The sequence below is a fragment of the Cetorhinus maximus genome, chromosome 17 (assembly GCF_964194155.1).
Source record: "Cetorhinus maximus chromosome 17, sCetMax3.hap1.1, whole genome shotgun sequence".
Classification (NCBI taxonomy): domain Eukaryota; kingdom Metazoa; phylum Chordata; class Chondrichthyes; order Lamniformes; family Cetorhinidae; genus Cetorhinus; species Cetorhinus maximus.
In genome coordinates this window covers 34,775,183-34,802,948 of record NC_135895.1, presented here as the reverse complement: position 1 = coordinate 34,802,948, position 27,766 = coordinate 34,775,183, and the positions used below count along the sequence as shown (strand labels likewise).

At 44.6% G+C, this 27,766-nt stretch overlaps 1 protein-coding gene across 3 annotated transcripts in view; it reads right to left on the bottom strand.

Annotated features, from left to right (window-relative positions):
- Positions 1 to 3,814: 3,814 nt before the first annotated feature.
- Positions 3,815 to 27,766, bottom strand: part of b4galt2 (UDP-Gal:betaGlcNAc beta 1,4- galactosyltransferase, polypeptide 2) — a 397,537-nt gene continuing 373,585 nt past the window's right edge. For all 3 annotated transcript variants that reach the window (XM_078560978.1, XM_078560977.1, XM_078560979.1), the window contains one exon: positions 3,815 to 4,637. In XM_078560978.1, coding sequence (XP_078417104.1) covers positions 4,487 to 4,637 — 151 coding nt within the window. In that variant the 3' untranslated portion in view covers positions 3,815 to 4,486. The remainder of the gene's footprint in view (positions 4,638 to 27,766) is intronic.

Here is a 27,766-nt window from a genome sequence, read left to right as displayed (position 1 = left end):
GCATTATTGCAGAGGGTATGTGTGCTGGTAAGCCAGGCTGGAGTCAAAGGTTCACAGATGCAATGTAAGGATCTATGGAGTCTCCTCACTGCATGTCGTCGTCGTCCTCCACAAATCTAGCCTCCTGAGGGCACCTGCCTCATCTGGCCAGTGTGAGGGCCTCATCGCCATCATCATTGCCTTCAAGGACCTCCTCACCCTCATCCTCGACGAGGTCCTCCTCATCCAAGGAGACCTCCAGCTCCTCCATTTCCCCCTCAGCCAGCTCCTCCCCCTGTTGCAGCACCAGGTTGTAAAAGGGTGCAGCAGGTGATGACTATGTGTGACATCCTCTGTGAACTAAATTGCAGGGCTCCACCAGACCGGTCCAGGCACCGGAACCTCATCTTCAGCATCCCTGATGCTGCATGAGCCTCGTTATACCTTTGCTCTGCTGCAGTCTGAAGCTGCTGCATGGATGTTACCAGCCACGTCCTCTGCGGGTAGCCCTTGTCCCCAAGGAGCCAGACCTGTAGCTTCTGTGGACCCTGGAATACGTCAGGGATCTGCGACCAACTGAGAATGCAGGAGTCGTGCACACTCCCTGGAACCCGTGCGCAGTCCTGCAGGATGTATTTCTGGTGGTCGCACACCAGCTGCACATTCAGCCCTTGCGGTTGATGTGGTTGACTGTGTGTTGTGATGGAGACCTAAGCGCCACATGGGTGCAGAAGATGGTACCTTGCACCTGTGGGAAACCCGAGATCTGGGCGTATCCAATCGTTCTTGCATTCTGGCTGTCCTGGTCCTGGGTGAAATGCACAAAGCTCTTGCAAAGGTGGCATCCGTGACCTCATGGATGCATTTGTGGGTGCAGATTTGTGATATCCCACAGAGGTCACTGTGGAGCCCTGAAGGAGCCACTGCATAGAAATTGAGCACCATTGTCACTTTCACAGCCACTGGCAGTGGATCCCCTCCGGGTCCCCGTGGTGCCAAATCCTGCAACAACTGGCAGGTGTGAGTGGCCAGTTGTCTAGACGTTTGCAGTATTCGGTGTAACTGCTTTTTGGTCATCTGCAGGAATGAATGGTGGTGTCTTTGGACCCTGGGTGTCGCTAAGCGCCGACCAGTGACGGCTCGCTGTGGCTCTTCAGCGTTGTGTTTGGGAGTCCCAGCTGCCCCTTCTTCTTGAGGGCACTGCTCCTCCCTCTGTGCAGCCAGGAGCCCCAGTCGTACTCTCCTCCATTGTCTTTACTCTCTAAGCCAAGAGGCATACAGCTAGTTAACCAGGCTCCATGATCCTGATGTACTCCTCCTGCAGGATTAAAGAGAGAGACACGTGGTTAGCATGGGTGTACTAAGCACCTGTCCTGGTTAAGTGTGAAGCCACTTCACACATCCTGGGGAGTGCTGGCCACCACTTGGATGGCCAGAGATTAGTGTGTTGCATGGCTGCCCGAAACCCCATCTTCCTCTGCCCAACCGATTGGTGGCAGCCTTGTCTATTGGACTGCATGCTGTGCTCTCAGCTCAGGCGCAGTCATTCTCCTAACCCACACTGCAAGGCAGCACTGTTAACTTGAACCATGGGGGAGACTGGTCCAAACCGGGATGCTGACACTGCAAGGGGCTGTGAGCACCTCCACCAGTGACTGCTCCATGGCCAGCTTTAGCAAGGAGATTGTACAACCTGCCCAGTTGTCCAATTGTTCTGCAGTCCACTACAATGTTCATGATGTTGCAGTCTGTGCTGGGAGGTGAAAAGCTCTGGAGCACATGGTGGCACTTTGTGGCGCTTGAGTGGGCAGATAAGCTATAAGCCTGACTCCAATCATATTAATGGCTGCATTTGAACTGTCTCAGTTGCAGAGGAGTGGCCACTTTATATAAGCTGTCCCTAATGCGTGGCCACTTCCCTCACCCACCCTACCCCCCAACCTGAATGCTTGTGCGCTACATTCAACCGCAGGGCTGCCCTTGCTCCCCTCCATCCCCCCCCCCGGCACCACGCCCGAAGCTTGAAGTCCAACAGGCAACCTTGGTGAGTGCTGCACAACGTTACTGTGTACTCACCTCTGAGATGCCCTCAAATTACAGCCCACCAAGTGCATGCCTTTTATGTGCTGCTGTGAAACAAGTTGGCATTCTTTCCTGCCGACATGGGCAGATGATTCAGTGGGGGGGGGGGGGGGAACGATTCCAGTGGGCTGGCTTAATAATGATATGCAGATGTATTACAACAAGGTTCCCAACGTCCAATGACGGGAAACGCGGCCCATCAGTGGGCTGAGCGAACTATCACAAACTGGCTCTACGCCGTTGTGAAACCACTCACGCCATATTGTCTGCTCGCGCCCCCGAACACACCCGGTGCTGATAGGCACGGAAAATCCCAGCCATTTACTCTGATTCTCTCTCCACAGATGCTGCCTAACCAGCTGGGCTTTTTTCCAGCTTTTTCTGTTTTTATTTCAGATTTCCAGCATGTGTAGTATTCTGCTTTTCATCTATCGATGTTGTCTATATGGACTTCCATAAGACATTTGATAAGGTTCTGCATAAGAGACTATTAGCAAAAATGAATACGGACAGAATTCGAGGTAACTTTTTGACTTGGGTTCGTAATTGGTTTTAAGGTACAAGGCAGAGAGTTGCGATGAAAGGGGACTTATTTACACCAGAATTTTCTGACATTTCTATGTAATTTAAATGAACTTACTACTGGTAGATGCCATCACTGTATTGTCTTCCTTTATATTTAGCAATGCTTCTCCCATGCAGCTTGAGAACGAACATCCAATTTCTAAAGTTCAAGTGCACTGCAAGAGGAAGGTCAAATCTTCTGCCCTGCATCCACAGCATATTTTTACCATGACCAGTGTGTTCTATCTTTCATGTCAGCCATTTCTGTGAATCTTCTGATCAATATTGGCTGCTCAGTACCAAATTCCACTATGGACTCACCTCCAACCTAAATCCAACTGACATTAGCCCTATTCATTTCACACAGGATTTTCGCAGATGGCAGAAAGAGCATTCCTAATATAAATTCCTGGCACATGAAACACCATCCCTAAAACACTTTTGGTAGTCAGTCCTCTTGTGTAGATGTAGAACATCCCATGGCTCTATTCGAAGAAGAGCAGGAGAGATGGTTGCATTGTGGTAATGTTGCTATACTACTAACCCAGAGGACCAGGCTAATGTTCTGGGTACATGGGTTCAAATCCTACCATGGCAGCTGGTGGAATTTAAATTCAATTAATAAATCTGGAACCTAATGGCAACCATAACATAAAAGCCCATCTGGTTCACTAATGCCCTTTAGGGAAGGAAACCTGCCTACAATGACTCCAGACCTACAGCAATGTGGTTGACTCTTAACTGCCCTCTGAAGTATTCAGTTCAAGGGCAATTAAGGATGGGCAACAAATGCCAGCCATGCCAGCAACACCCAAACCCCATGAAAAAAAATTCTCTTGGCCCAAATTTCTCTTAAAATAACACCACTAAAACAAATTTTGTGGTCATTACCACAGTACTCTATGTCAAATAGTGATGTGTGAAAATTGGCTTCAACATTTCCTACAAATTGTGACCATACATCAAAAAAAAGTATTTAACTGGCTACAAAGAACTTCTGGGACATCCTGAGGTTATGAAAGCTGCTGAATAAATGTGAATTATTTTTGCAAGTCCTCTATTTCAGTAGGGTTGAGGGCAAAACTCACTTGTCTAATGAGGGATATGTAACCAGTGTGGATAAAATTAAATTATAAGATTGCAATTTCTTCCTAATTTGTTGAGAAAATTCTGTAGATCCAGACATCCATTCTTTTGTTTTCCTTTAAATGCTTTATTTTTTTAATAACTTTGTAACATTCAAGATTAGAAATTTACAAGAAACTCCTTATGTTATATGGTAGAAAACATGAGCATACAGTAATTCTTAAAGCTGCAAAGAATATTCAGCAGTCAAAGAGTTAAAACCATAGTGACCCATAATGACCTTGCAGGCACATCTTGTAATGTAAGGTCTTCCCAAAAACAAAAATAATCTGGCCTAAGATTCTGTGGCAATGATCCTCCAGCGAACCAGATCCAAATAGGCTAAGTTTCTTTTGTTAGAGGAAGCCATCTTCAAACAGGCCAAGGGTTTCATTAAGAGTACTAAAGAGATTGTATAGAGCTGCATTTTCCACTTGATTTCACACAAAAAGAGCTTAAAAAGAATAAATCCTCCCAGATCAGTGCACCCTGGTCTTGTCTGGTTTACATCTCTCAATTGCAGAAGGCAGTATTTTAGCAATATTATCAGAGCAAGAGGACCTTTTTCTTTCTGCTCACCCCCACATGCTTTGTTAGTTTTCTTTTTAAATTTTAGTCACCAAAATTCTTTGGAGAGACAGAAAGAGAAAAACAGAGAAAGATAGACAGAAAGACTGTCCATTGTGAGGCTAGGTGAAACAAGAGAACTGTCTTTGCTTGAGAACAGTGTGACCTGCTATCCTCTTGAAGGCCGAGGTGGCGGCGTGCCAATGTCCACTGTGATGTTTGTGTACATCGGGTACTTGGCTACATTCACCAGTTTGTATTTCAAGGAGTTGATCCCATCTTGCTTCATTGTGACCTTAGTGTTCTGGATTTTTGTAAACCTGAAAGAGAATTTTTTTATCTTTAAATATGTATTCGAGACAATTAGGTATGCCAAAAAATTCCCTTTAATTTAAATACGTTTGTTTTCCCCCATTGTGACTTTGACTTATCAAACCTTCAAAATATGTGGCGCACCTTTTAAGAGCCAATTGTTTTTTCAAGATCAAAAGTGTGACCAGTGACCTCCTTCTATTCACAGAATCACAGAATGTTAACAGCACAGAAGGAGGCCATTCAGCCCATCATGTCTTCACCAGCTCTCCAAATGTGCATTATGACCTAGTGACATTGCCCTGCCTTTTCCCCCACACTCCTGCACATTGTTTCTATTCAAATAATCATCTAATGCCCTCTTGAATGCCTCTATTGAACCTGCCTCTACCACACTTCCAGGCAGTGCTTTCCAGACCTGAACCGCTCGTTGTGTGAAAAAGTTTTTTCTCACGTCACATTTGCTTCTTTTGCAAATCACTTTAAATCTGTGCCCTCTCATTCTTGATCCTTTTACAAGCAGGGACAGCTTCTCCCTATCTACTCTGTCCAGCCCCCTCATGATTTTGAACATCTCTATCAAATCTCCTCTTAGCTGCCTTCTCTCCAAGGACAACAGTCCCAACCTCTCCAATCTATCCTCATAGCTGAAGTTTCTCATCCCTGGAACCATTCTTGTAAACCTCTTCTGCACTCTCTCCAATGTGTTCACATCCTTCCTATAGTGTGGCCCTCAGAACTGTACACAGTACTCCAGCTGAAGTCTAATGAGTGTCTTATATAAGTTCAGCATAACCTCTCTGCTCTTGTACTTCATGCCCATATTAATAAAGCCCAGGATACTATATGCTTTATTAACTGCTCTCTCCACCTGTCCTGCCACTTTCAATGATCTATGCACATATACACCCAGGTCTTTCTGCTCCTGCACCCCCTTCAAAATTTCACCCCTTATTTTATATTGTCTGTCCGTGTTCTTTCTACAAAAATACATCATCTCACACTTCTCCACATTGAACTTTATCTGCCACCTATCTGCCCACTCCACCAACTTGTCTATGTCCTCTATCATCCTCCTCGCAGTTCACAACACTCCCAAGCTTCTTATTTTTTTAAATTCATTCACGGGATGTGGGCTTCGCTGGCTGGGCCAGCATTTATTGCCCACCCCCAGTTGCCCTTGAGAAGGTGGTGGTGAGCTGCCTTCTTGAACCGCTGCAGTCCATGTGGTGTAGGTACACCCACAGTGCTGTTAGGAAGGGAGTTCCAGGATTTTGACCCAGCGACAGTGAAGGAACGGTGATATATTTCCAAGGGAGGATAGTGAGTGACTTGGAGGGGGATCTCCAGGTGATGGTGTTCCCACCTATCTGCTGCCCTTGTCCTTCTAGGTGGTAGCGGTTGTGGGTTTGGAGGGTGCTCTCTAAGGAGCCTTGGTGAATTTGCAAACTTTGAAATTGTCCACTGCACACTAAGATCCAGATCATTAATATATATCAGGAAAAGCAAGGGTCCCAATACCGACCCTTGGGGAACTCCAGCACAAACCTTCCTCCAGCCCGAAAAATATTCATTGATATTACTCTCTGCTTCTTATTTTTAAGCCAATTTTGTTTCCATGTTGCTACTGTCCCTTTTATTCCATGAGCAATAACTTTTCTCACAAGTCGGTTGTGTGGCACTGTATCAAATGCCTTTTGAAAGTCCATGTACACCCCTTCAACAGCATTACCCTCATCAACCTTTTCTGTTACCTCTTCAAAAAACTCCAGCAAGTTAGTTAAACACAATTTCCCCTTTAGAAATCCATGCTGGCTCTTCCTAGCAACCCATATTTTTCCACGTGACTACTAATTCTATCCCGAATAATTGTTTCTAGAATCTTGCCCACCACTGAAATTAAACTGACTGGTCTGTAATTGCTGGGCTTATCCTTACAACCTTTCTTGAACAAGGGTGTAATGTCTGCAATTTTCCAGTCCTCCGGCACCACCCCTGAGTCTAGGGAAGACTGAAAGATTATGGCCAGTGCCCCTGCAATTTCTACTCTCACTTCCTTCGATATCCTTGGATGCATCTCATCCGGTCCTGGTGCCTTGTCAACTTTAAGTACTGACAGTCTATTCAACACTTCCTCCTTATCAATTTTGAACCCTCTAGTGACAGAGTTTCCTCGCCTGTCACCATGGCCTGGGTAGCATCTACCTCCTTGGTAAAGACAGATGGAAAGCATTCACTTAAGGTCCCTAATCGGCCCTATTTCTCCTTTTACCACCTTTTTACTATTTATACGCCTATCGAAGACTTTGGGATTCCTCTTTATGTTGGCTGCCAGTCTTTTCTCATAATCCCTCTCTGCTTCTCTAATATGCTTTTGCACTTCCCCTCTGAACCTTCTGTATTCCTTTTGGTTCTCAACTGTGTTTTCTACCTGACACCTGTCATAAGCGCACTTTTTCTTCTTTATCTTAATTTCTATCTCCTTTTTCATCCAGGGAGCTCTGGATTTGTTTGCCCTACCTTTCCTTTTCGATGGAATATACCTTGACTGTTCCCAAACCAATTCTTTTGGAAGGTAGCCCATTGTTCAGCTGCAGTTTTTCCCGCCAATCTTTCATTCCAGTCTATCTGGCCCAGCTCCATTCTTGCCCGATTGAATTCAGCTCTCGTCCAGTTAATTTTTCTTACTCTGGGTTGGCTATCGTCCTTTTTTATCATCATCCTAAAACGTATAATACAATGATCACTGTCTCCTAAATGTTCCACCACTGACACTTGATCTACTTGGCCCACCTCATTTCCAAGAACCAGGTCCAACAGTGCATCTTTTCTTGTTAGACTGGACACATACTGCTGTAGAAAATTCTCCTGAGCTCAATCTAGGAATTTTTGCTCCTCTCTGCCCTTTACACTACCACTGCCCTTTACACCAGCAGTGTACATTCGGGTAATTAAATTCACTCATAAGTACTCTAAAATGCCTGCATCTTTCTGTAATTTCCCTGCAGATTTGTTCTTCTACATTCTTCTCGTTAGTTGGCAGTCTATAGACTACACAAAGCAATGTAATTGCACCCTTTTTGTTCATTAGCTCGAGTCAAATTGATTCTGTCCTTGAACCCTCTGGGACATCCTCTTTCTCCAGCGCTGCAATGCCCTCCTTAACCAATACTGCCACCCCTCCTCCTTTCCTTCCTTTCCTATCTTTTCTGAACACCTTGGGTAGAATTTTGCCCTTGGTAGGCAGGTTCGGCAGGGGCAGTCGGGAAACCGACTGCTGCCTGTGATTGGCACCACACTGCAATTTCACGCTGCTGGGCCATCTAGGCCCGCCCAGTGTGAAACGTGAGTGGCAGTGCTGAACGCTGTCAGTGTTGGAGCGGGGTGGGGGGGTGGGGAGAGGAGGGTGAGCGGACTGAGCACAAACTTTGAAGATGCACGTGAGTGAGCGCTGCATAATTCCCTGGGGTATAGAGTGCCTCAGGGAGATGGAGACATATAACAAAAAATAATAAAGAAAATAAAATAATAATGAAACATGTCCCCTCATGTGAATCTGTCACATGAGCAGGGACATGTTATTAATTCAATTGCAAAACTTTAACTTGATTTTTATTTACTTTTGGAAACCTCATCCCGCCCGTGGATGTGGTTTCCAAGAAAATGCAAAAGCCAGGTGGCCTTTTTGCCTGTCGACCTACCATTAGGTTGAGTGGGCAGCGAAAAATTTACCTTAATTGATTATTTAATGGCCTTAATAGGCCTTTTAATTGTCGGCAGGTGTGGTGCCGACTTCAGCGCGCGCCCACTGACCGAACTATCGCACAACTGGGCGTTGATGTCGGCACGCTTGGCCGACGTCAACGCGTGTCATTTCACGCTCGAGTGGGTCGGGCACGCGCTCGCCCACCATGCAAAAACTTCTGCCCCTTGTATCCAGGAATATCTAACACTCAGTTCTCCCCTTCCTTCAGCCAGGTCTCTGTAATCGCCACAACATCATATTTCCATATGGCAATCTGTGCCTGTAACTCACCAATCTTATTCTGTGTAACTATGAGTCTAGAATGGCAAACGTGGTCTTAGGACCCTGACTGGCATGTTAAAAGGGGCCTGTCACCTGAGACCTGCAGCCCATTTTAATTTTAGAAGCCTCTTCATCAGCGATAACAGGGCAATAAGCCTACTGACCTCATTTTGACATTCTTACCACCTGTTAATGCCTGGCAATACAAATATAAGTTGACTACATTGTATAAGCTCGCACAGAACTATTTGGCTGGAACTGCAACCAGCATGAAAATTTCTTTAACATCTTGGACGGAGTGGGGTGGGGAGGCATGGAGGGGGCAGGTGGGCAGGGGCTGAATAAATGGGATGGGAGAAAAGGTTTGAAATGCAAACTTTATAGCATAAAACTCTCATTCCTGAGGCTTTCTCATGCTGCATGATGAGAACAGATCACATGACAAAAAAATACAGAAATATTTAACACAGGCCAGTAAAACCATGGTTGCAAAAAAACAGAACACCCACAAACCCATCAGAATACAATTATAATTGACCAAGTCTATCAGGAAATCTGCATGCACAAAGACCAAAATATGCCTGCAAATCACCTAAATATGTGGTAAAATGCCCCCCACATTCAACTGCTAATCTACCAACATTTACATAAATAAGCAAAATGGAATGGCATGTCCATCAAACTACACCCACACATTCACATGCAATCTGAATACTCCAGACAGGAAAAGCAATGCCTTGACTAATTTAATCAGAAAGCTCTCCTGGCTGAATTGTAACCTCAAACAAGACTGACATTTCAATGTGACTCTCTGGATGGCACATCATCAACATGAGGGTTAGGAAATACTGAAAATGGTATTACATAAATCTGCTTTTTTAACACTGTTCTACATTTGGTAACAGGGGCAGTATTTAATGGAGGCAATGGGGGTCTTGCCTGACAGCTGGAGAGCCGGCGAGAGGCCACGTCACCTCTTTTAGGGAAGGCCCACCGTATTAAACGCCACTAAGGCAGCGAAAGGTGACAGGCCTTGCCAGGGATAAAAGACCCCCGGGCAGAAGTCCCACCAGCCATAAACTGCCGGCCAATCAGAGGTCGGCAGCTGTATGGGATGCAGTGGCTACTGCCAGTACGACATCCACTTGAGGCCTAGTATCGTCGCTGGATTCCAGACCACAGGTGAGTGATGGAAGTGGGGGGGGTCGGCAGCAAGGGCAGGGGGCGGCTCTCAGCAGCATCCCGATGCGAAGTCCCTTGATCAGGCACTGAGTGCCTTTGAACGAGGAGCCCCTGGAGTCTGCAAGCATCCCCGCATGGGTTTCCTTGCTGTGTTTCCTGCATGCCAAGCCCCTAGCCCACTACTGGCCTGCCATGGATTTAGTCAGGATTCAGGCAGGAAGGTTGCAGGGTCCCCACATGCCACCCTTCTGCCTGATTAAATGCCACCCCTGTTCCAAATTCCCCCCAGGAAGTGCACTAGAAAATAATAGATGCCCAGGCAAGATTTCAAGGTTGTATTCTCATGGAGCACTTCAAATTATGTCAAATTTTTGGGTTATAGTTGTCAGCCTTAAGCTGAAATGGGTGGACTGTACAAGGCCAGCAGTGTGTGATGTTTAGCTTGAGTGGAAGTAAGTGTTTGAAATTTTTCGCTCATCTCTTTGATGCTATTTTGACTTTAATTTGCTAAGTTTCAGCTTTTCAATATGAACTGGTAGCTTACGTGTAGATTTGTTTGAGCCAGTAATAAGTTAATTAATTGATTAAATAAGCTGTTGTACAATAGACTGTTTATAGTTCTGGTAGCTGGGCTATTGTGCACCTTAAGAGGTATAATTTTGAATATGCTAACAAAAGATTAATCTTGAGCAGTGAGAGTCTAGTGGGGAGTAGATCTGAACTTTGTGCAATAGTATAAATGGGTGATAGCAAATCGGCTGCTTCCTGATTTTAACTTCTAATGAAGTCAGAAAGACGCTGTTCCTTTGACTTTCGCCCAACAGGCCTGTCAACTGCCACACACTCCCAGAGTGGATTTTCAGCAAACAACTTGGTCTGGGGTCAAACAAAAAAGCTATCCCATCAGTAATAGATGTGGATGTCTCTATTTATCATGGAAGCATATTTTTAAAGCTTGGAAAATTAACAGACATAACAATTTGATGGCTGCTTGCCCGTATTTTGGGCCTAAGCTTTTAATGTGGTCGCCAGCAAGAGTGCACACATTGCAAGTCAGAAATGTGCTGCCTGTCATATTGATATAGGCAAAAAATAGGTGTCCAGGGACTGCACTTGAAACAGGCATTAAGCCGCATATGCAAATAAAGGCCTAATGCTTTGTTGAGGCTCCCCTGTGTGGAACTGGGTTCCTCTGAACGTAACCAGTGCTGAGTCAGTTGAGGTTGGAAAAAAAAGTGCTCCTCCCAGCTCAAATATTAAAAACGTAGGCTACTGCCGGCTACCTCTCAACCCTGCCTCCGCAACGCCCCCTGCAATTGTTGCCTCAACTCACCATCCCAATGTGCAGATCACCCCCATCCCAGTTGCCCGCTCACCCTCCCCTTTCTTGCTGAGTCTCCCTTTTCTTAGGCATCATCCCCCTTGCTTGAAAACCTTTCCCCTTTAATGACCTACCCAAGGGCCACTGATGACAACATGACAGTGTAAAGATCAAAAACTCTTCATTGGAATTTCACCAAATGGGGTCTGAGGGCCAATATAGGGTGTGCATCAGGCTTACATTTATTCCTTGAACTGGTAGTCTGCCGCAAATGGATTTCTAGACGATAAGGTCTCTTTGTCTCAGAGACTGTAGCATTTGGCCATAAAATAACTTTAAGTTCATGCAAACCCACTTTATGGAATTGGTCAAAAAAAACCCCAAATGTGATATGGATAAAAGAATGCATCCAAGATTCTGATCAGTCTGGTTCTTGTTCCAAGAAAGCAGTAATACTTGGCTAAGTTCTGGGACAGATACATGATGCAAGAATAGTAGAACTGCTTCAATGTGAAACTCAAAACAAAGTAGAAAACAGTAATGAAGACTCAAAGCTAACAGTGCTTCACTAGAAAAGGCAAAGTGAGTGAAGAAGGAATTTGGCTCCAATTAACTAACCAGAAAAGTTATCGTTCTTCAAATTTGAAATGGATATAAAACAAAAATCAATATAAGTTAAAAAGTGGGTGCTTCAAAAGAGAGAGCTGTGTGGATAGATTAAAACTAAATTGAAAATTAAAAAGAAGTCATATGATAAAAGTAGAGTTAACAATACTAAAGATAATCCTGAGGAATATAGAAATGTATTGGAGAGGTGGAAATGGAACTCAGATGGGGTAAGGAAATATGAACAAGCCTAGAGGTCCCTACTCTGATCCAGGTGCTGGAGTACACACCCTGGATAAAATCCAAAACGTAACCATCTATTCCCATAGCTTGCAGCATAATCATCAGACCTGCAAGTCACTAGCTTGAAAACCTTACAAAAGAATCAATAAAAAGTAATACAAGTTGAGTTTCTCAATCATTACTATCAACTACAATCTGTATAAAGCAGCAGTCCCTTTTAATTTCATCACTAGAGCTAAAAACTGACCCTTTCTTTGCTGGCACCCAAACTATCTGAAACAAGCCAGAACAAACTGAGGAAATCTTTCAATCGGTACTAATAACATGGAATGCCTCAGTAGTTTTTCCTCCAATAGAATCTCTTTGGCATGTAAAAAGAAACCATAACTTCTCTCTGGAATATCAGAAGTACATGAGTCACAAATGAAATTCTATTTGCCAGACTCTGAAAGGCAGCTGAAAAATGAATTGTTGCTTCTTGGTAATGTTCTCCAAGACCACTGACAATTCCTCCTCATTGGCCTACAGCAGCTTTTATGAACTTACAATGAATCCTATCTACACCTGCAGCTTTACTGTTAGTTCAGCAACATAGAAGGGAGTTCACTTCCTTCCACTGAACAGTTTAATTAAGGCTTATCTACATAACACATCGGCTTTTCCAGATGGGTTCTGCCTACAGCCTGTTCAGACAGACACCAACTCAGCATATTCTTCATTCTACATGGGTTTACTGGAGAGCACCACATGTATCAGTCATTAAAAGCTTTTGACTATGATTAATGACATAATCTAGCCAAAAGAAAAACAATTTTAAGATAAGTTTTGTACAATGGTGGCTGAAAACAACCCATTACTCTCATTTTATGTTCTAATGTTCCTCCTGGCCTTCTGGTGCTTCACATCATAATCTCAAATTGCAACTGCCCGCGATTCCTCCAGTGCTCCTTTAAAGGTCTTCACCTTTTGTTAAGTAGCTATATTTCCATTTGCAGTTAGTAATTGAGCTGCCAGGTCCTAGTTTCAGTTTGTTGATGAGTTTGGCTACAGAGGCTATGAAATCACTAGCTACGTCATCTGCTCCATACCTGGTTCCAGACTTTGTGATTGGGAATAGCCTTCATATTTTCAATTATCTTGGCCAAATCATTTATAGGACAGAAGCCATCAGCCGCTTTGACTTACCAGTTACCCTTTGTCCAAGTAAGGCAGGTGAGTACTGCTAATGGTCTGAGGTTTCCTGGCAATGACCAAATAATGAAGTTGGAAAACAAAGGATACGCCAAACTGCTGATAATTACATAATCAGTTGCGGCCTGCTCTGAATCCCATTCCAGTATCACACTATTTGTGATAATTGAAAAGGAAAATAGAACTACTGCAGCTGGAGGGATTGGTGCCATGTTTGAAGCCTCAGCTCTCTCATGTTCCAATTGCTCATGAGCAGCAACTGGTGGCTCATCCAGAGACAAAGGTCTGGAAGATAGTTTAGCTATTCTATGCAGCTCTTAGCAGCCTACGGTTTCTCGAGTTACATACACACATCCCACAAATCGAGGCTTGGATTATACAGACCACCTTTGTTCACAAAGGGCTACAAGTGTGCACTTGACTTCCGTTACTCATAGGCACACTCCAGCTCCCAGTTCATATATGGGTCCATAACCCTTCAACTACTTGATAATCCTGCAACCCGAGGTGCTGCTAACTGACCTTTTCACAGTTTCTTGTAGGCCAAGGATATAAATCCATTCTTAGAAAAGGTAAAGTCCAAACATGGGCCACTCACCATTCAGGTGGTGATAGAGAGTTCAGTTATTTTGAGAGGCAGTTCTATGCTTTCATGACGAAGCAATCTTGGGCTTATGTTAAGACTATTGGCTGTTTTAGAGCCCTGTATACGAAGAACCCACTTGCGTTTGTTGCAACAGTTTTGTGCGGAGTTTTCCGTGCCTGTTGGCGGTGGACGTGTTTGGTGGTGTGAGCGGACAATATGGTGAGAAGGCCAAAAATCAGTTTCATGACGTTGTGAAACTAGTTTGCAATCATCCACTCTGCCCATCGGATGTTGGGAACTTCATTGTAATACATCTGCATATCATTATAAATCCAGCTCGCTGGAATCAGCCCCCCCCACCCCCTGCTGGATCATCTGGACATGTATTTCACAGCTGTACATAAGCGACGTGCACATGACGAGCTGCACTCCACTCGGGACTTGGAGGTTTGTTTGCCTACCTTGCTTCAGGCAGCACTTGCGGTCATCGGCACCAGGCTTTACAGGCAGCACCACATCACTTTTAGAGGTGCTCATGGACAGATCTCTACCTACCAGACCAGCCATAAAGCAGGGTTGGCTTTTCAATGCCTTCTTGGGTAAGGGGGAGAAGTGGCCTCAGGCAAGAGAAGAGGGCTGTAATGGGGAAGGGGGTCTCCCAGGATGTGTGTGCAGGCAGAAGCTGATCTTTGCAAGTGGCCTCAAGATGGTGAGGGCTGAGGAGGCAGTCTCCAGAGGAGATAAGGCCAGATGGAAATGTGAGGGTGTGTGAGAGAGTGAGTGGTGAGGTCCCTTGAGCTGGCAGTGAGTGAAATGCCAGTGGATTTGTGATGGGCTTGAGTGTGTGAGTTTAGAGTGATGAGATGGTTACCTTACCCTGGCGGCATGGATGAGATCATTCATCCTCTTCCTGCACTGGCCAACCTCTTCTGTGCAGCATTGGCACTGATCACCACTGCCATCACCTACTAAGCCCATGTGGTGAGATTGCTGGACCTCCTGCGGCCACAGCGGGGGTAGAGGACATCACAGCAGGTTTCCATGGTGGCCAAAAGGAGTTCAAGGGACGGGTCACTGAATCGGGAGGCTGCAGTCTTCTTGCCTTTCAGGGCCATGTCTTCTGTTCAGCAGTCCTGGGCTGGAAGCACTGAGAGGTGTGCCAGCAGCTGCACTTTGGATATGGCACCCAGCGTGGGGAAGCGGCGAGGTGACGGTGTGGTGGGTAAATGAGAGCCCACCCGCCATAAAAATGGCGTGTATCCTGGGAATGCATGATTAATGAGGCGGGATTGGGACGACATGGCGTGAAAAGCCGCCATTGCGGCCGGCGGGTAAAACGTTCTTTTTCCCGTCCACTACTGCACTTAGTGAAAATCTGGGACATTTCTGATAATGAGCTCCCATTCTATCTCCCTTTCCAACCCAAATCTCAAATCTTTCAGGTGCCAGAGCTAGCTGAGTGCATCAGACGGTGGAGTTTGCACTGAGGTTTCCTCAGGGTGGCTCTCAAGAACATCCGTGCTCAGATCGCTCATCTTTGACCCAGTTGAAACCACATGTCCAGTGAGGAGGAACCAAGTGTTGCTCCAGCCCAGTCTTCTGAACACTCAACCCATTTGGAAGTATTTTTTTAAAAGATGAGGTACATATATCCTCAGAAGCAAATATTTTAGGCCTACGCTTAACCGTAAAGTTTCTGATGCTTGTAAGTCATTGTATTCACTGCTAGATTAACCTGATCCACATCGACTAACCCATTTCCTAGAATGAGAAAGGCTCCATCTTCCCAATGTATGTTCTGGACAGAGCTGGTCATTAGAGGTCATGGGCAGCATTTTCCCCCTATCAGGGGGGATTGTGCGGGAGTGGGCGTGGGCAGGCTGGTTTCTGATCGGCGCCCCTGGTTGGGGGTGCGCTGCCATTTTACCTGGATGGGCCAATTAAGGCCCGCCCAGCGTGACATCCGCTCAGGTCCGCTGTTTGGGCGGGTGGGGGCGGGGGCGGGGGGGTGGGGTGTGCCGGGAGTGTGCTTTCTTGCCCATGCATGCAAAAGAGTGCACAGATCTCCCTGAGATCTTGCCTCAGGGAGATCGGTTGAAGTTATAAAAAATTTTTAAAGGTTAGAAAACATTTTCCTGACATGTCCCCTCATGTGACACTGTCACGTGAGTTGGGACATGTCCATTACTTTTATTTAAAAATATTCCGAAAATTTTAAATCCCTCATGAAACCTCATCTCGCCCGTGGATGAGCTTTCATTCTTTTTCGGAAGGCCGCCTGGGCTCTTCGCCTGCCCGCCAACCTTAAGGTTGGACGGGCAGGTCCATTAATCACTCCATTTATTTTTTTAATGGCCTCAAAAGGCTATTGACAGGTCGGCGGGTGCGCAGCCGACTTGGCTGCGCACCCGCCGAACTTAAAATCTAAATGACGTGGGGAGACGTCGGGACACACGCCTGACATCACTCCACATCATTTTATGCAGCTGACCGGAAAAAGCTGCCCCATGTGTTTTAGTGAGTAGCAACTTTATGTACTTCACTGTAATTTGTGATTCCCATATGCATAGGCATACTTGATTCTGCACTGTGGTGTTACTGACCCAACTATTATCTGTATAAAATAGATCTTAACCTTCCAGAGGAGTAAGGGGCGCATGAGGAGACAGGTGACTATGCCGGAAAGAGATGGAGACCGTGTGAGTAGCAAATTCTGTTCACGTGGCATGTTCTAGTAAGTCCTTTTCAGGTTTAACTATAGATTAAGAATCAAGATCTGACATAGTACTAACCTTCAAGTAAGTTAGGCTAGCTTGTTAAGTAGAGAACTGCCTGGAGTGGCAGTTATCTGTCTATCACCTGAAAACAGTTGGTTCAACTGGTATTAATTACTGTAGCAGGAAGCTAAACTAGCTAGTGACTCATCAGAGGGTCTATAAAAAAGGCAGGCTTTTCAAATTGCACAAGCAGTAAGTGGTGTGTGAGAAAACAGGAGGCTATGTGTGAATGAGATGGAGACTAAGTGAGCAGTGAATCAGGTTCATGTGGGAACTTGCACTGGGGAAAGAGGTGTAGTATATATAGGAATTGTTCTAAGTTAATTAAGTGAGTAATTAAATTAAGTTAACTAAATAACATAAGTGACAATGGCAGGGCAAGTGTTATGTTGCAGCTATAGAATGTGGGTGCTTTTGAATGCTAAGATGATCCATGACAAACATCTGCAGGAACTGTGAGCAGCTAGAAGAATTCTGGATCATGATTATTGATCGGGAAGCTGAACTACAGATACTATGCAACATCAAGGAGGGGGGGAAATACATGGACACTTTGTTCCAGAAGACAGTCATGCTTCTTAGAATAGGGTCATCTGTTTTGGTCAGCAGTGAGGGACAGGAGGATGTGACTATCAGTGAGGCAGGTAAAGGGACTGAGCAGACAGTAGTGGAGGAGCCTCAGGCTTTGCAATTGTCAAACAGGTTTGATGTACTCACAACCTGTGTGGATGATAATTAGGTCTGCAAGGTGGATGAACAGGCTGGCCATGGCACCATGGAACAGGGAGCTGTTCAAGCAGGGGGAGCAAACTGGAATGTAGTGGTAGTTTAGTGAGGGGGATTGACACTGTTCTCTGTGAGAATCCAGAAGGCTGTGTTGCCTGCCTGGTGCCAGGGTTTGGGACATCTGCTCAGGCTGGAGAGGAACTTGCAGAGGGAGGGGGAGGATCCAGTTGTTGTGGTCCATGTAGGTACTGTGATATAGGTAGGACAAGAAAAGAGGTTCTGCAAAGTCAGTATGAGAAGCCAAGTACCAAATTAGGAAGCAGAACCTCAAGGTAATAATCTCTGGACTATTACTTGAGCCACATGTAAATTGGCATAGGGAAAATAAGATGAGAGAGATGAACATGTGCTCTTAACCGGTGTGGGAGAAGTGGGTTCTGGTTTGTGGGGCATTGGCACCAGTACTGGGGAAAGTGGGGGCTGTACCATTGGAACGGTCTACACCTGAACCGTGATGAGGCGAATGTTCTTGCAGGCTGCATAACTAGGGAAGTAGAGAGAGTTTTAAACTAATCAAGGGGGGTGAGCGATCAAGCTTGGGTAGATATAATGAGTCAAAGGGTAGATTCAAGGTAAGAGACCATGATAATATGGGAAATGAGGGTCATAGAATAGCAGGAAGGAATATAGATAAAACCTAAGAATACACCAATAGTGAACATTAGATGTTACAAAGATAACAAAGAAAAAAACTAAAGGCTCTGTATCTGAATGCTCATAGCAGTCATAACAAAGTAGATGAAATAATAGTGCACATTGAAATAAAGAAACATGATCCAATAGCCATTAGGGAGATGTGGCTTCAGGGTGACAAGGATTGGGTCCTGAATATTAAGGGGTATGTTGCATTCAAGAAGAATAGGAAGCTAGGTAAAGGTGGAGGGGTAGCACTGTTGATCAAGGAAGGCATTGGTGCAATATTTAGAGATGACCTTGGTTCAGGATATCAAGATATAGAATTGGTTTGGATTTGGAGATGAGGAATAGCAGGAGAAAGAAACAACTAGTGGGAGTCGTCTACAGGCCCCCTAACAGTAACCACAATACTGGGTGCTTGTGATAAAGGGACGGTAATTATCATGGGTGAATTTAATCTACATATAAACTAGAAAAATCAGATTGGCAGTAATCGCCTGGATGAGGAGTTCATAGAATGCTTTTGAAATAGTTTCTTAGAGCAACACGTTCTGGAATCTACCAGAGAGCAGGTTATATTAAACTTGGTTATGTAGAATGTGACAGGGTTAATTTACAACCTCAGAACGAAGGCACTGAAGCGCTGATCACAACTGAACGCAGAACTATAGCTGTTTTCTGCACTTCCAACGTGACCTCCCTGTGGCTGTTGGAAAACACACACATAGACCAAATACAAAAAAGTGTACATCCCCTGCAACCTATCCCCATGATAAAGTGGCACCCCTGGTATGTCCCAGATTGAGATTCAGACCAATCATCTACAATTTCCAAACTTGTCCTTTGATATGAATACTTCAAGAAACTTCCCTTGTTTACCAGTTGCTTTTCAATCTTCCTTTGATCTGGGGAATTACATGAATAATTCACATCTCTGACAGGGAGCAATTCTCCTCAGACTTGTCTTCAGTTTCCCAGCTAAACGGGCCCACCTGCAGTTTTATGACTCTCGCCCTTCTAACTCTGATCTTGAGTGCACATGGAAGGACGTTTGAAGGACTTGGGTGACCTGGCAACTTCTGAATTCAAGAGTTTCAATGACCTTACTTTTACAAATTTAATTTACCCAAAACGTATAAGTTACACTCCTACAACATATGAATCATGAAATGAGATATTTTCACAACACAAGGGGCCAAATCTCCCAAGGAATGGCAATCACCGTCGGATTGCTATGCTACCCTTTTTTACTTACCTCACGATGGAGCTCCACATTTCTTGCCTGGCCTGGCCTTCTGAAAAAAATGGAGCATACCTGCTCCTGGAGTCCTTCCCTCATCGTGTAGGAGTGTAAAAGGAAACCAAGCCATGCCCTCTTTTTATGGCACTAGCTGTTTAAATATCCCTTGGTTTAAATGCCACTTTGACAAGCTACGGAGAGAAGATAAATGTAGGCAAGTGGATGAGGTTGATAGGGTATCAGGTAAGGGGGTGGGTTGTCGGTGAGGGTGGGGTGAGGTCGTTTGAGGTGGGGGAGGAGGAGTCAGATGTGGGATAGTAGGGGGGGGGCTTAGTTCAGGGGCAATCAGTGGGTGGTTGGGTGGTCGGGAGAGCTAGTTGGGGGTGGGGAAGTGGAGCAGTAGTTGGGTGGTCAGGTTGGGTTAGTTGGTTCAGGAGTAGTCTGGGAGCGTAGTCAGTGGCATGGGAGCTGTTAGGGGTGTTTGGGGTGGGGGGGGTGGGGAGAGTGGTCAGGGAGGTAGTTGGTGTCTAGGGGGTTTAGTCAGGGTGTCTAGTGGGGAGTCAGGAGGTGGGGGAGGCAGGTGTGGGTGCGGTCTGTAGTATGGTTACCCAGGAGTTAGAACTGGTTTGAATCCTTCTACTGGATAACTATTCCATTAAGTGAGTCGAAACCATCTGAAGTCTCCAACTTTAAATCAGAGTTTTGGAAGATTCCATACGCAGGGTAATTGCTCAGAAGTTGGAACTTCCCGGTAATTCCCATGGAGTCTTTGCTTTACGACTTCCAAGGGGTCTCCCAGCACATTGTCCAGGGTACAACCATCTGGAGACTGGAAGATTTGGACAAATGAAAAATTTATTATTCTATCACTCAAGTTTCACATCTCACCTCTTGCTCTTGCATCACATCTATAAATACACCATGACTGATTCATGCCTGCCATTCTACACTCCCTACTTACCATACTTGGCATCTGATCTGTCTGGAGCATCCTGGACCTATTCTATTTTCACTCATAACCATTGCAAATTCACCACTAGAGCTGCTAAATGCAACTTAATTGGCTTTTGCAAACTTTGACCCAGACCTTGGTAGGTTTTTTTTTGTGAGCTCACTTCTCCAATATAGCAGCTAATGCTTTAATGGGGAAAATAAGCTTTACAATTTAGGAAAAATGGAATCTTTTGGTTTGCTAAATGGGAAATAATGCATTTAGTTTTCAGCCATTTGTATCTATAGGATTTCTACCCCTATTTGTAATGGAAGAATGTAGCATTGCAGTGAAATCCGTTTCTCATGCTTGGAAGTCTTACTGCACTTGCATAACACACGTCATTGTAGCTGTTGATGATGGAATGGGTTCCAAGCATGTACAATGTGACAGATACTTAGAAAGTACTTATCTGTATCATGAGGTACCCCTATAGGCCTGACCCAGACAATGCACTAGGTGCTAAGATTGAATTGGAACACTGTCACTGGTTACCATCTGTTGTATGGTTCTGCCATCTGCCACTCTCCAAGCAGAAAGTGCATAAAATGTGCAGACACCACTAGATATTCACCTATGAACATACAAAATAGGAGCAGTAGTAGGCCATTCGGCCCCTTGAGCCTGCTCCACCATTCGATAAGATACAGCTGATCTGTTTGTGTTTCAAATTCTGCATTTCCCATCTACCCCAGATAAACTTTGATGCCCTTACCTAACAAGAATCGATCTACCTCTGCCTTAAAAATGTCTAGTGACCCCACTTCCACCGCCTTCAGAAGCAGAGAGTTTCAAAGTCGCACAACCCTCAGAAAAAGTTTCTCCTCATCTCTGTCCTAAAAGGATAATCCCCAATTTTAAAAAGTGCTCCTTTGTTCTGGACTCGCCCAAAAGAGGAAACTCTTTTCCACATCCACCTTGTCAATACTGTTCAGGACCTTGTGTATTTAATCAAGTCACCCCTCACTCTTCTAAACTCCAGTGGAAAGAAGCCCAGTCGGTCTAACCTTTCCTCATAAGGCTCATTCCAGGTATCAATCTAGTAAACCTCCTCTGAACCGCCTCAAACACATTTACATCCTTCCTTAAATAAGGAGACCAAATTTGCACACAATATTCAAGATGTGATCTCACCAATGCTCTGTAAAACTGAAGCATAACATCCTTACTTTTATGTTCAATTCCTCTCGTAATAAAGAATAGCATTCCATTAACCTTTTTAATTACTTGCTGTTCTTGCATACTAACTTCTTGAGATTCATGTACTAGAACACCAAGGCCCCTGTGCACCTTGGAATTCTGCAGCCGTTTTCTGTTTAAGTAATAATCTTTTTTATTCTTCCTGCCAAAGTGAACTTCACATTTTCCCACAACCAGATCTTTGCCCACTCTCAACCTATCTATATCCATCTGCAACCTCCTTGTGTTCTTCGCACCATACTTTCCTACCTATTTTTGTGTCAGCTACAAATTTAGCTACCATGCCTTCACTCCCCTTATCTAAGTCAATGATGTAAATTGTAAAAAGTTGAAGTCCCAGCACAGATGCTGTGGGACTCCACTCATCACATCCTGTCAATCAGAAAAAGACCCATTTATGCATACTGTTTTCTGCCAGCCAACCAATCCTCTATTCAAGCTACTATGTTACCTCCTACACGTACTATGTTACCCCCCCTATACCATGAGCTTTTATTTTTCACAATAACCTTTGATGTGACACCTTATAAAATGCCATCTGGAAATCCAAGTAGAGCATGTCTACGTGCTCTCCTTTATCCACCGTGCATGTTACTCCTTCAAAGAACTCCAGTAAGTTGGTTAAACATGATATCCCTTTCACAAAACCATGCTGACTCTTCCCAATTACCTTAAGTTTCTCTAAGTGCCCAGCTATAACCTCCTTAATGATCGATTTTAATACCTTCCCCACGACAGATGTCAAGCTAACTGGCCTATAGTTTCCTGTTTTCTGCCCCTCTCCCTTCTTGAATAGAGGGGTTATATTTGCTACTTTTTCAGTCTGATGGAACCTTTCCAGAATCTAGTGAATTTTGGAAAATTAACATCAATGCGTCTATTACCTCATTAGCCACCTCTTTTAAGACCCTAGGATGAAGTCCATCAGGACCCAGAGACTTGTCAGCCCGCAGCTCCATCAGTTTGCTCAGTGCTGCTTCCCTAGTGGTTGTAATTTCACCAGGTCCCTCGCTCCCTTTCACTTTCTGATTTACTGCTATTTCTGGAATACTTTTTGTATCCTTTATAGTGCAGTCATTTGACCTGCCACTCATCTTTGTGCAGTTATATGCTTTTTCCTTAAGTTTAATGCTTTCCTCAACTTCTTCAGTTAACCATAGATGGGCCCTCCTCTTAGAATTTTTCTTTATAGTAGGAATATACTATAAATTCATGATTGAATTTTATGATTGACTTTTACATCCAGTTTGAAAGGGAAAAGAGTGGGTCTAAGACAAGTATTTTAAACTTAAATAAGGGCAACTGTGTGGTCATGAAAGCTGAGCTAGCTGAAGTGAACTGGGATACTAGGCTAGGGGATAGCTTAACAGAGAAGCATTGGCAGACATTTAAGGGGATATTTCAGAATGCTCAGAATAAGTATATTCCTACTATAAAGAAAAATTCTAAGAGGAGGGCCCATCTATGGTTAACTGAAGAAGTTGAGGAAAGCATTAAACTTAAGGAAAAAGCATATAACTGCACAAAGATGAGTGGCAGGTCAAATGATTGGTCAGAATATAAAGAATGGCAGAGAATGACAAAGGTCAATCAGGAGAAAGAAATTAAAGTATGAGAGGAAGCTAGCTGGAAATGTAAAAATGGATAGCATGAGTTTCTATGGGTATTTAAAAAGGAAAAGAGTAAGTAAAGTGAGTGTTGGTCCAATAGAGAGTGGTAATAGTGAGTTAATAGTAGATAATAAGGAAATGGCAGAATACAAAAAGTATTCCAGAAATAGCAGTAAATCAGAAAGTGAAAGGGAGCGAGGGACCTGGTGAAATTACAACCACTAGGGAAGCAGCACTGAGCAAACTGATGGAGCTGCGGGCTGACAAGTCTCTGGGTCCTGATGGACTTCATCCTAGGGTCTTAAAAGAGGTGGCTAATGAGGTAATAGACGCATTGATGTTAATTTTCCAAAATTCACTAGATTCTGGAAAGGTTCCATCAGACTGAAAAAGTAGCAAATATAACCCCTCTATTCAAGAAGGGAGAGGGGCAGAAAACAGGAAACTATAGGCCAGTTAGCTTGACATCTGTCGTGGGGAAGGTATTAAAATCGATCATTAAGGAGGTTATAGCTGGGCACTTAGAGAAACTTAAGGTAATTGGGAAGAGTCAGCATGGTTTTGTGAAAGGGATATCATGTTTAACCAACTTACTGGAGTTCTTTGAAGGAGTAACATGCACGGTGGATAAAGGAGAGCACGTAGACATGCTCTACTTGGATTTCCAGATGGCATTTTATAAGGTGTCACATCAAAGGTTATTGTGAAAAATAAAAGCTCATGGTATAGGGGGGGTAACATAGTACGTGTAGGAGGTAACATAGTAGCTTGAATAGAGGATTGGTTGGCTGGCAGAAAACAGTATGCATAAATGGGTCTTTTTCTGATTGACAGGATGTGATGAGTGGAGTCCCACAGCATCTGTGCTGGGACTTCAACTTTTTACAATTTACATCATTGACTTAGATAAGGGGAGTGAAGGCATGGTAGCTAAATTTGTAGCTGACACAAAAATAGGTAGGAAAGTATGGTGCGAAGAACACAAGGAGGTTGCAGATGGATATAGATAGGTTGAGAGTGGGCAAAGATCTGGTTGTGGGAAAATGTGAAGTTCACTTTGGCAGGAAGAATAAAAAAGATTATTACTTAAACAGAAAACGGCTGCAGAATTCCAAGGTGCACAGGGGCCTTGGTGTTCTAGTACATGAATCTCAAGAAGTTAGTATGCAAGAACAGCAAGTAATTAAAAAGGTTAATGGAATGCTATTCTTTATTACGAGAGGAATTGAACATAAAAGTAAGGATGTTATGCTTCAGTTTTACAGAGCATTGGTGAGATCACATCTTGAATATTGTGTGCAAATTTGGTCTCCTTATTTAAGGAAGGATGTAAATGTGTTTGAGGCGGTTCAGAGGAGGTTTACTAGATTGATACCTGGAATGAGCCTTATGAGGAAAGGTTAGACCGACTGGGCTTCTTTCCACTGGAGTTTAGAAGAGTGAGGGGTGACTTGATTAAATACACAAGGTCCTGAACAGTATTGACAAGGTGGATGTGGAAAAGAGTTTCCTCTTTTGGGCGAGTCCAGAACAAAGGAGCACTTTTTAAAATTGGGGATTATCCTTTTAGGACAGAGATGAGGAGAAACTTTTTCTGAGGGTTGTGCGACTTTGAAACTCTCTGCTTCTGAAGGCGGTGGAAGTGGGGTCACTAGACATTTTTAAGGCAGAGGTAGATCGATTCTTGTTAGGTAAGGGCATCAAAGTTTATCTGGGGTAGATGGGAAATGCAGAATTTGAAACACAAACAGATCAGCTGTATCTTATCGAATGGTGGAGCAGGCTCAAGGGGCCGAATGGCCTACTACTGCTCCTATTTTGTATGTTCATAGGTGAATATCTAGTGGTGTCTGCACATTTTATGCACTTTCTGCTTGGAGAGTGGCAGATGGCAGAACCATACAACAGATGGTAACCAGTGACAGTGTTCCAATTCAATCTTAGCACCTAGTGCATTGTCTGGGTCAGGCCTATAGGGGTACCTCATGATACAGATAAGTACTTTCTAAGTATCTGTCACATTGTACATGCTTGGAACCCATTCCATCATCAACAGCTACAATGACGTGTGTTATGCAAGTGCAGTAAGACTTCCAAGCATGAGAAACGGATTTCACTGCAATGCTACATTCTTCCATTACAAATAGGGGTAGAAATCCTATAGATACAAATGGCTGAAAACTAAATGCATTATTTCCCATTTAGCAAACCAAAAGATTCCATTTTTCCTAAATTGTAAAGCTTATTTTCCCCATTAAAGCATTAGCTGCTATATTGGAGAAGTGAGCTCACAAAAAAAAACCTACCAAGGTCTGGGTCAAAGTTTGCAAAAGCCAATTAAGTTGCATTTAGCAGCTCTAGTGGTGAATTTGCAATGGTTATGAGTGAAAATAGAATAGGTCCAGGATGCTCCAGACAGATCAGATGCCAAGTATGGTAAGTAGGGAGTGTAGAATGGCAGGCATGAATCAGTCATGGTGTATTTATAGATGTGATGCAAGAGCAAGAGGTGAGATGTGAAACTTGAGTGATAGAATAATAAATTTTTCATTTGTCCAAATCTTCCAGTCTCCAGATGGTTGTACCCTGGACAATGTGCTGGGAGACCCCTTGGAAGTCGTAAAGCAAAGACTCCATGGGAATTACCGGGAAGTTCCAACTTCTGAGCAATTACCCTGCGTATGGAATCTTCCAAAACTCTGATTTAAAGTTGGAGACTTCAGATGGTTTCGACTCACTTAATGGAATAGTTATCCAGTAGAAGGATTCAAACCAGTTCTAACTCCTGGGTAACCATACTACAGACCGCACCCACACCTGCCTCCCCCACCTCCTGACTCCCCACTAGACACCCTGACTAAACCCCCTAGACACCAACTACCTCCCTGACCACTCTCCCCACCCCCCCCACCCCAAACACCCCTAACAGCTCCCATGCCACTGACTACGCTCCCAGACTACTCCTGAACCAACTAACCCAACCTGACCACCCAACTACTGCTCCACTTCCCCACCCCCAACTAGCTCTCCCGACCACCCAACCACCCACTGATTGCCCCTGAACTAAGCCCCCCCCCTACTATCCCACATCTGACTCCTCCTCCCCCACCTCAAACGACCTCACCCCACCCTCACCGACAACCCACCCCCTTACCTGATACCCTATCAACCTCATCCACTTGCCTACATTTATCTTCTCTCCGTAGCTTGTCAAAGTGGCATTTAAACCAAGGGATATTTAAACAGCTAGTGCCATAAAAAGAGGGCATGGCTTGGTTTCCTTTTACACTCCTACACGATGAGGGAAGGACTCCAGGAGCAGGTATGCTCCATTTTTTTCAGAAGGCCAGGCCAGGCAAGAAATGTGGAGCTCCATCGTGAGGTAAGTAAAAAAGGGTAGCATAGCAATCCGACGGTGATTGCCATTCCTTGGGAGATTTGGCCCCTTGTGTTGTGAAAATATCTCATTTCATGATTCATATGTTGTAGGAGTGTAACTTATACGTTTTGGGTAAATTAAATTTGTAAAAGTAAGGTCATTGAAACTCTTGAATTCAGAAGTTGCCAGGTCACCCAAGTCCTTCAAACGTCCTTCCATGTGCACTCAAGATCAGAGTTAGAAGGGCGAGAGTCATAAAACTGCAGGTGGGCCCGTTTAGCTGGGAAACTGAAGACAAGTCTGAGGAGAATTGCTCCCTGTCAGAGATGTGAATTATTCATGTAATTCCCCAGATCAAAGGAAGATTGAAAAGCAACTGGTAAACAAGGGAAGTTTCTTGAAGTATTCATATCAAAGGACAAGTTTGGAAATTGTAGATGATTGGTCTGAATCTCAATCTGGGACATACCAGGGGTGCCACTTTATCATGGGGATAGGTTGCAGGGGATGTACACTTTTTTGTATTTGGTCTATGTGTGTGTTTTCCAACAGCCACAGGCGGAGAAAGCTGCCAGCACTTGCAACTGGAGCCTAGAAGCAGCTTTGAGACAAGCTGAGAGAGAACTCTGCCAAGAGCTGTAGACCACTAAGCCAGAAAACAGTAAGGTCTAAGCTTGGGTGTCCACAATTCTGTGGTGCTTCAAAAGAATTGGTGGGTTACCTGGCCAAAAGCTGGTGGAGGGACCCCAAGGCCAAAATTTCCATTTGGCGGGCAAAGCAGGTGCTCACGCGGGGGGCCGTGGACCTGATCACTGGTGGTGATTGGGGCCATGCCACCATTTTGTGTTGGTGGGCCAATTAAGGCCCACCCAGTGCATTTGACTCCTGTGGAGAGCGGGAGTCTGAAGTTTGCAGCAGGCGTGTACAGACCGCCTGTCCAATGGCAACCCGGCAGTCTGTTTTTTTTAAAAAAAGGCCTGGCAGCCTCCTTTAGGCTGTTCACTATGGCCAGCTGCAGGTGGCACCGCAGGGGGTCTGCACAGCAGACCAATGTTGAGGGAAGGCCAGAGGAGGAGGGCAAGTTGCAGGGTGTGGCCCAGGAGCAGGGTAGTCCAGCAGGGGGCCAATGTACCCCTCGCTTTTCTCGTCGAGGATGTGGCAGCACGGCAGGAGGTGCTGTTTTCCCAGGATGGGAGGAAGAGGGCCCCCCACATGACGAAACGTGCCCGGGAGGAGGTGGCGGAGGTGGTGAGCTCCCACAACATGGTGCAGTGCACCTGGATCCAGTGCCGTAAGCACTTCAACGATTTGTTGCGCTCTGGAAGGGTGAGTACCATGTTCGTATTGGGCATTTAACCCAAC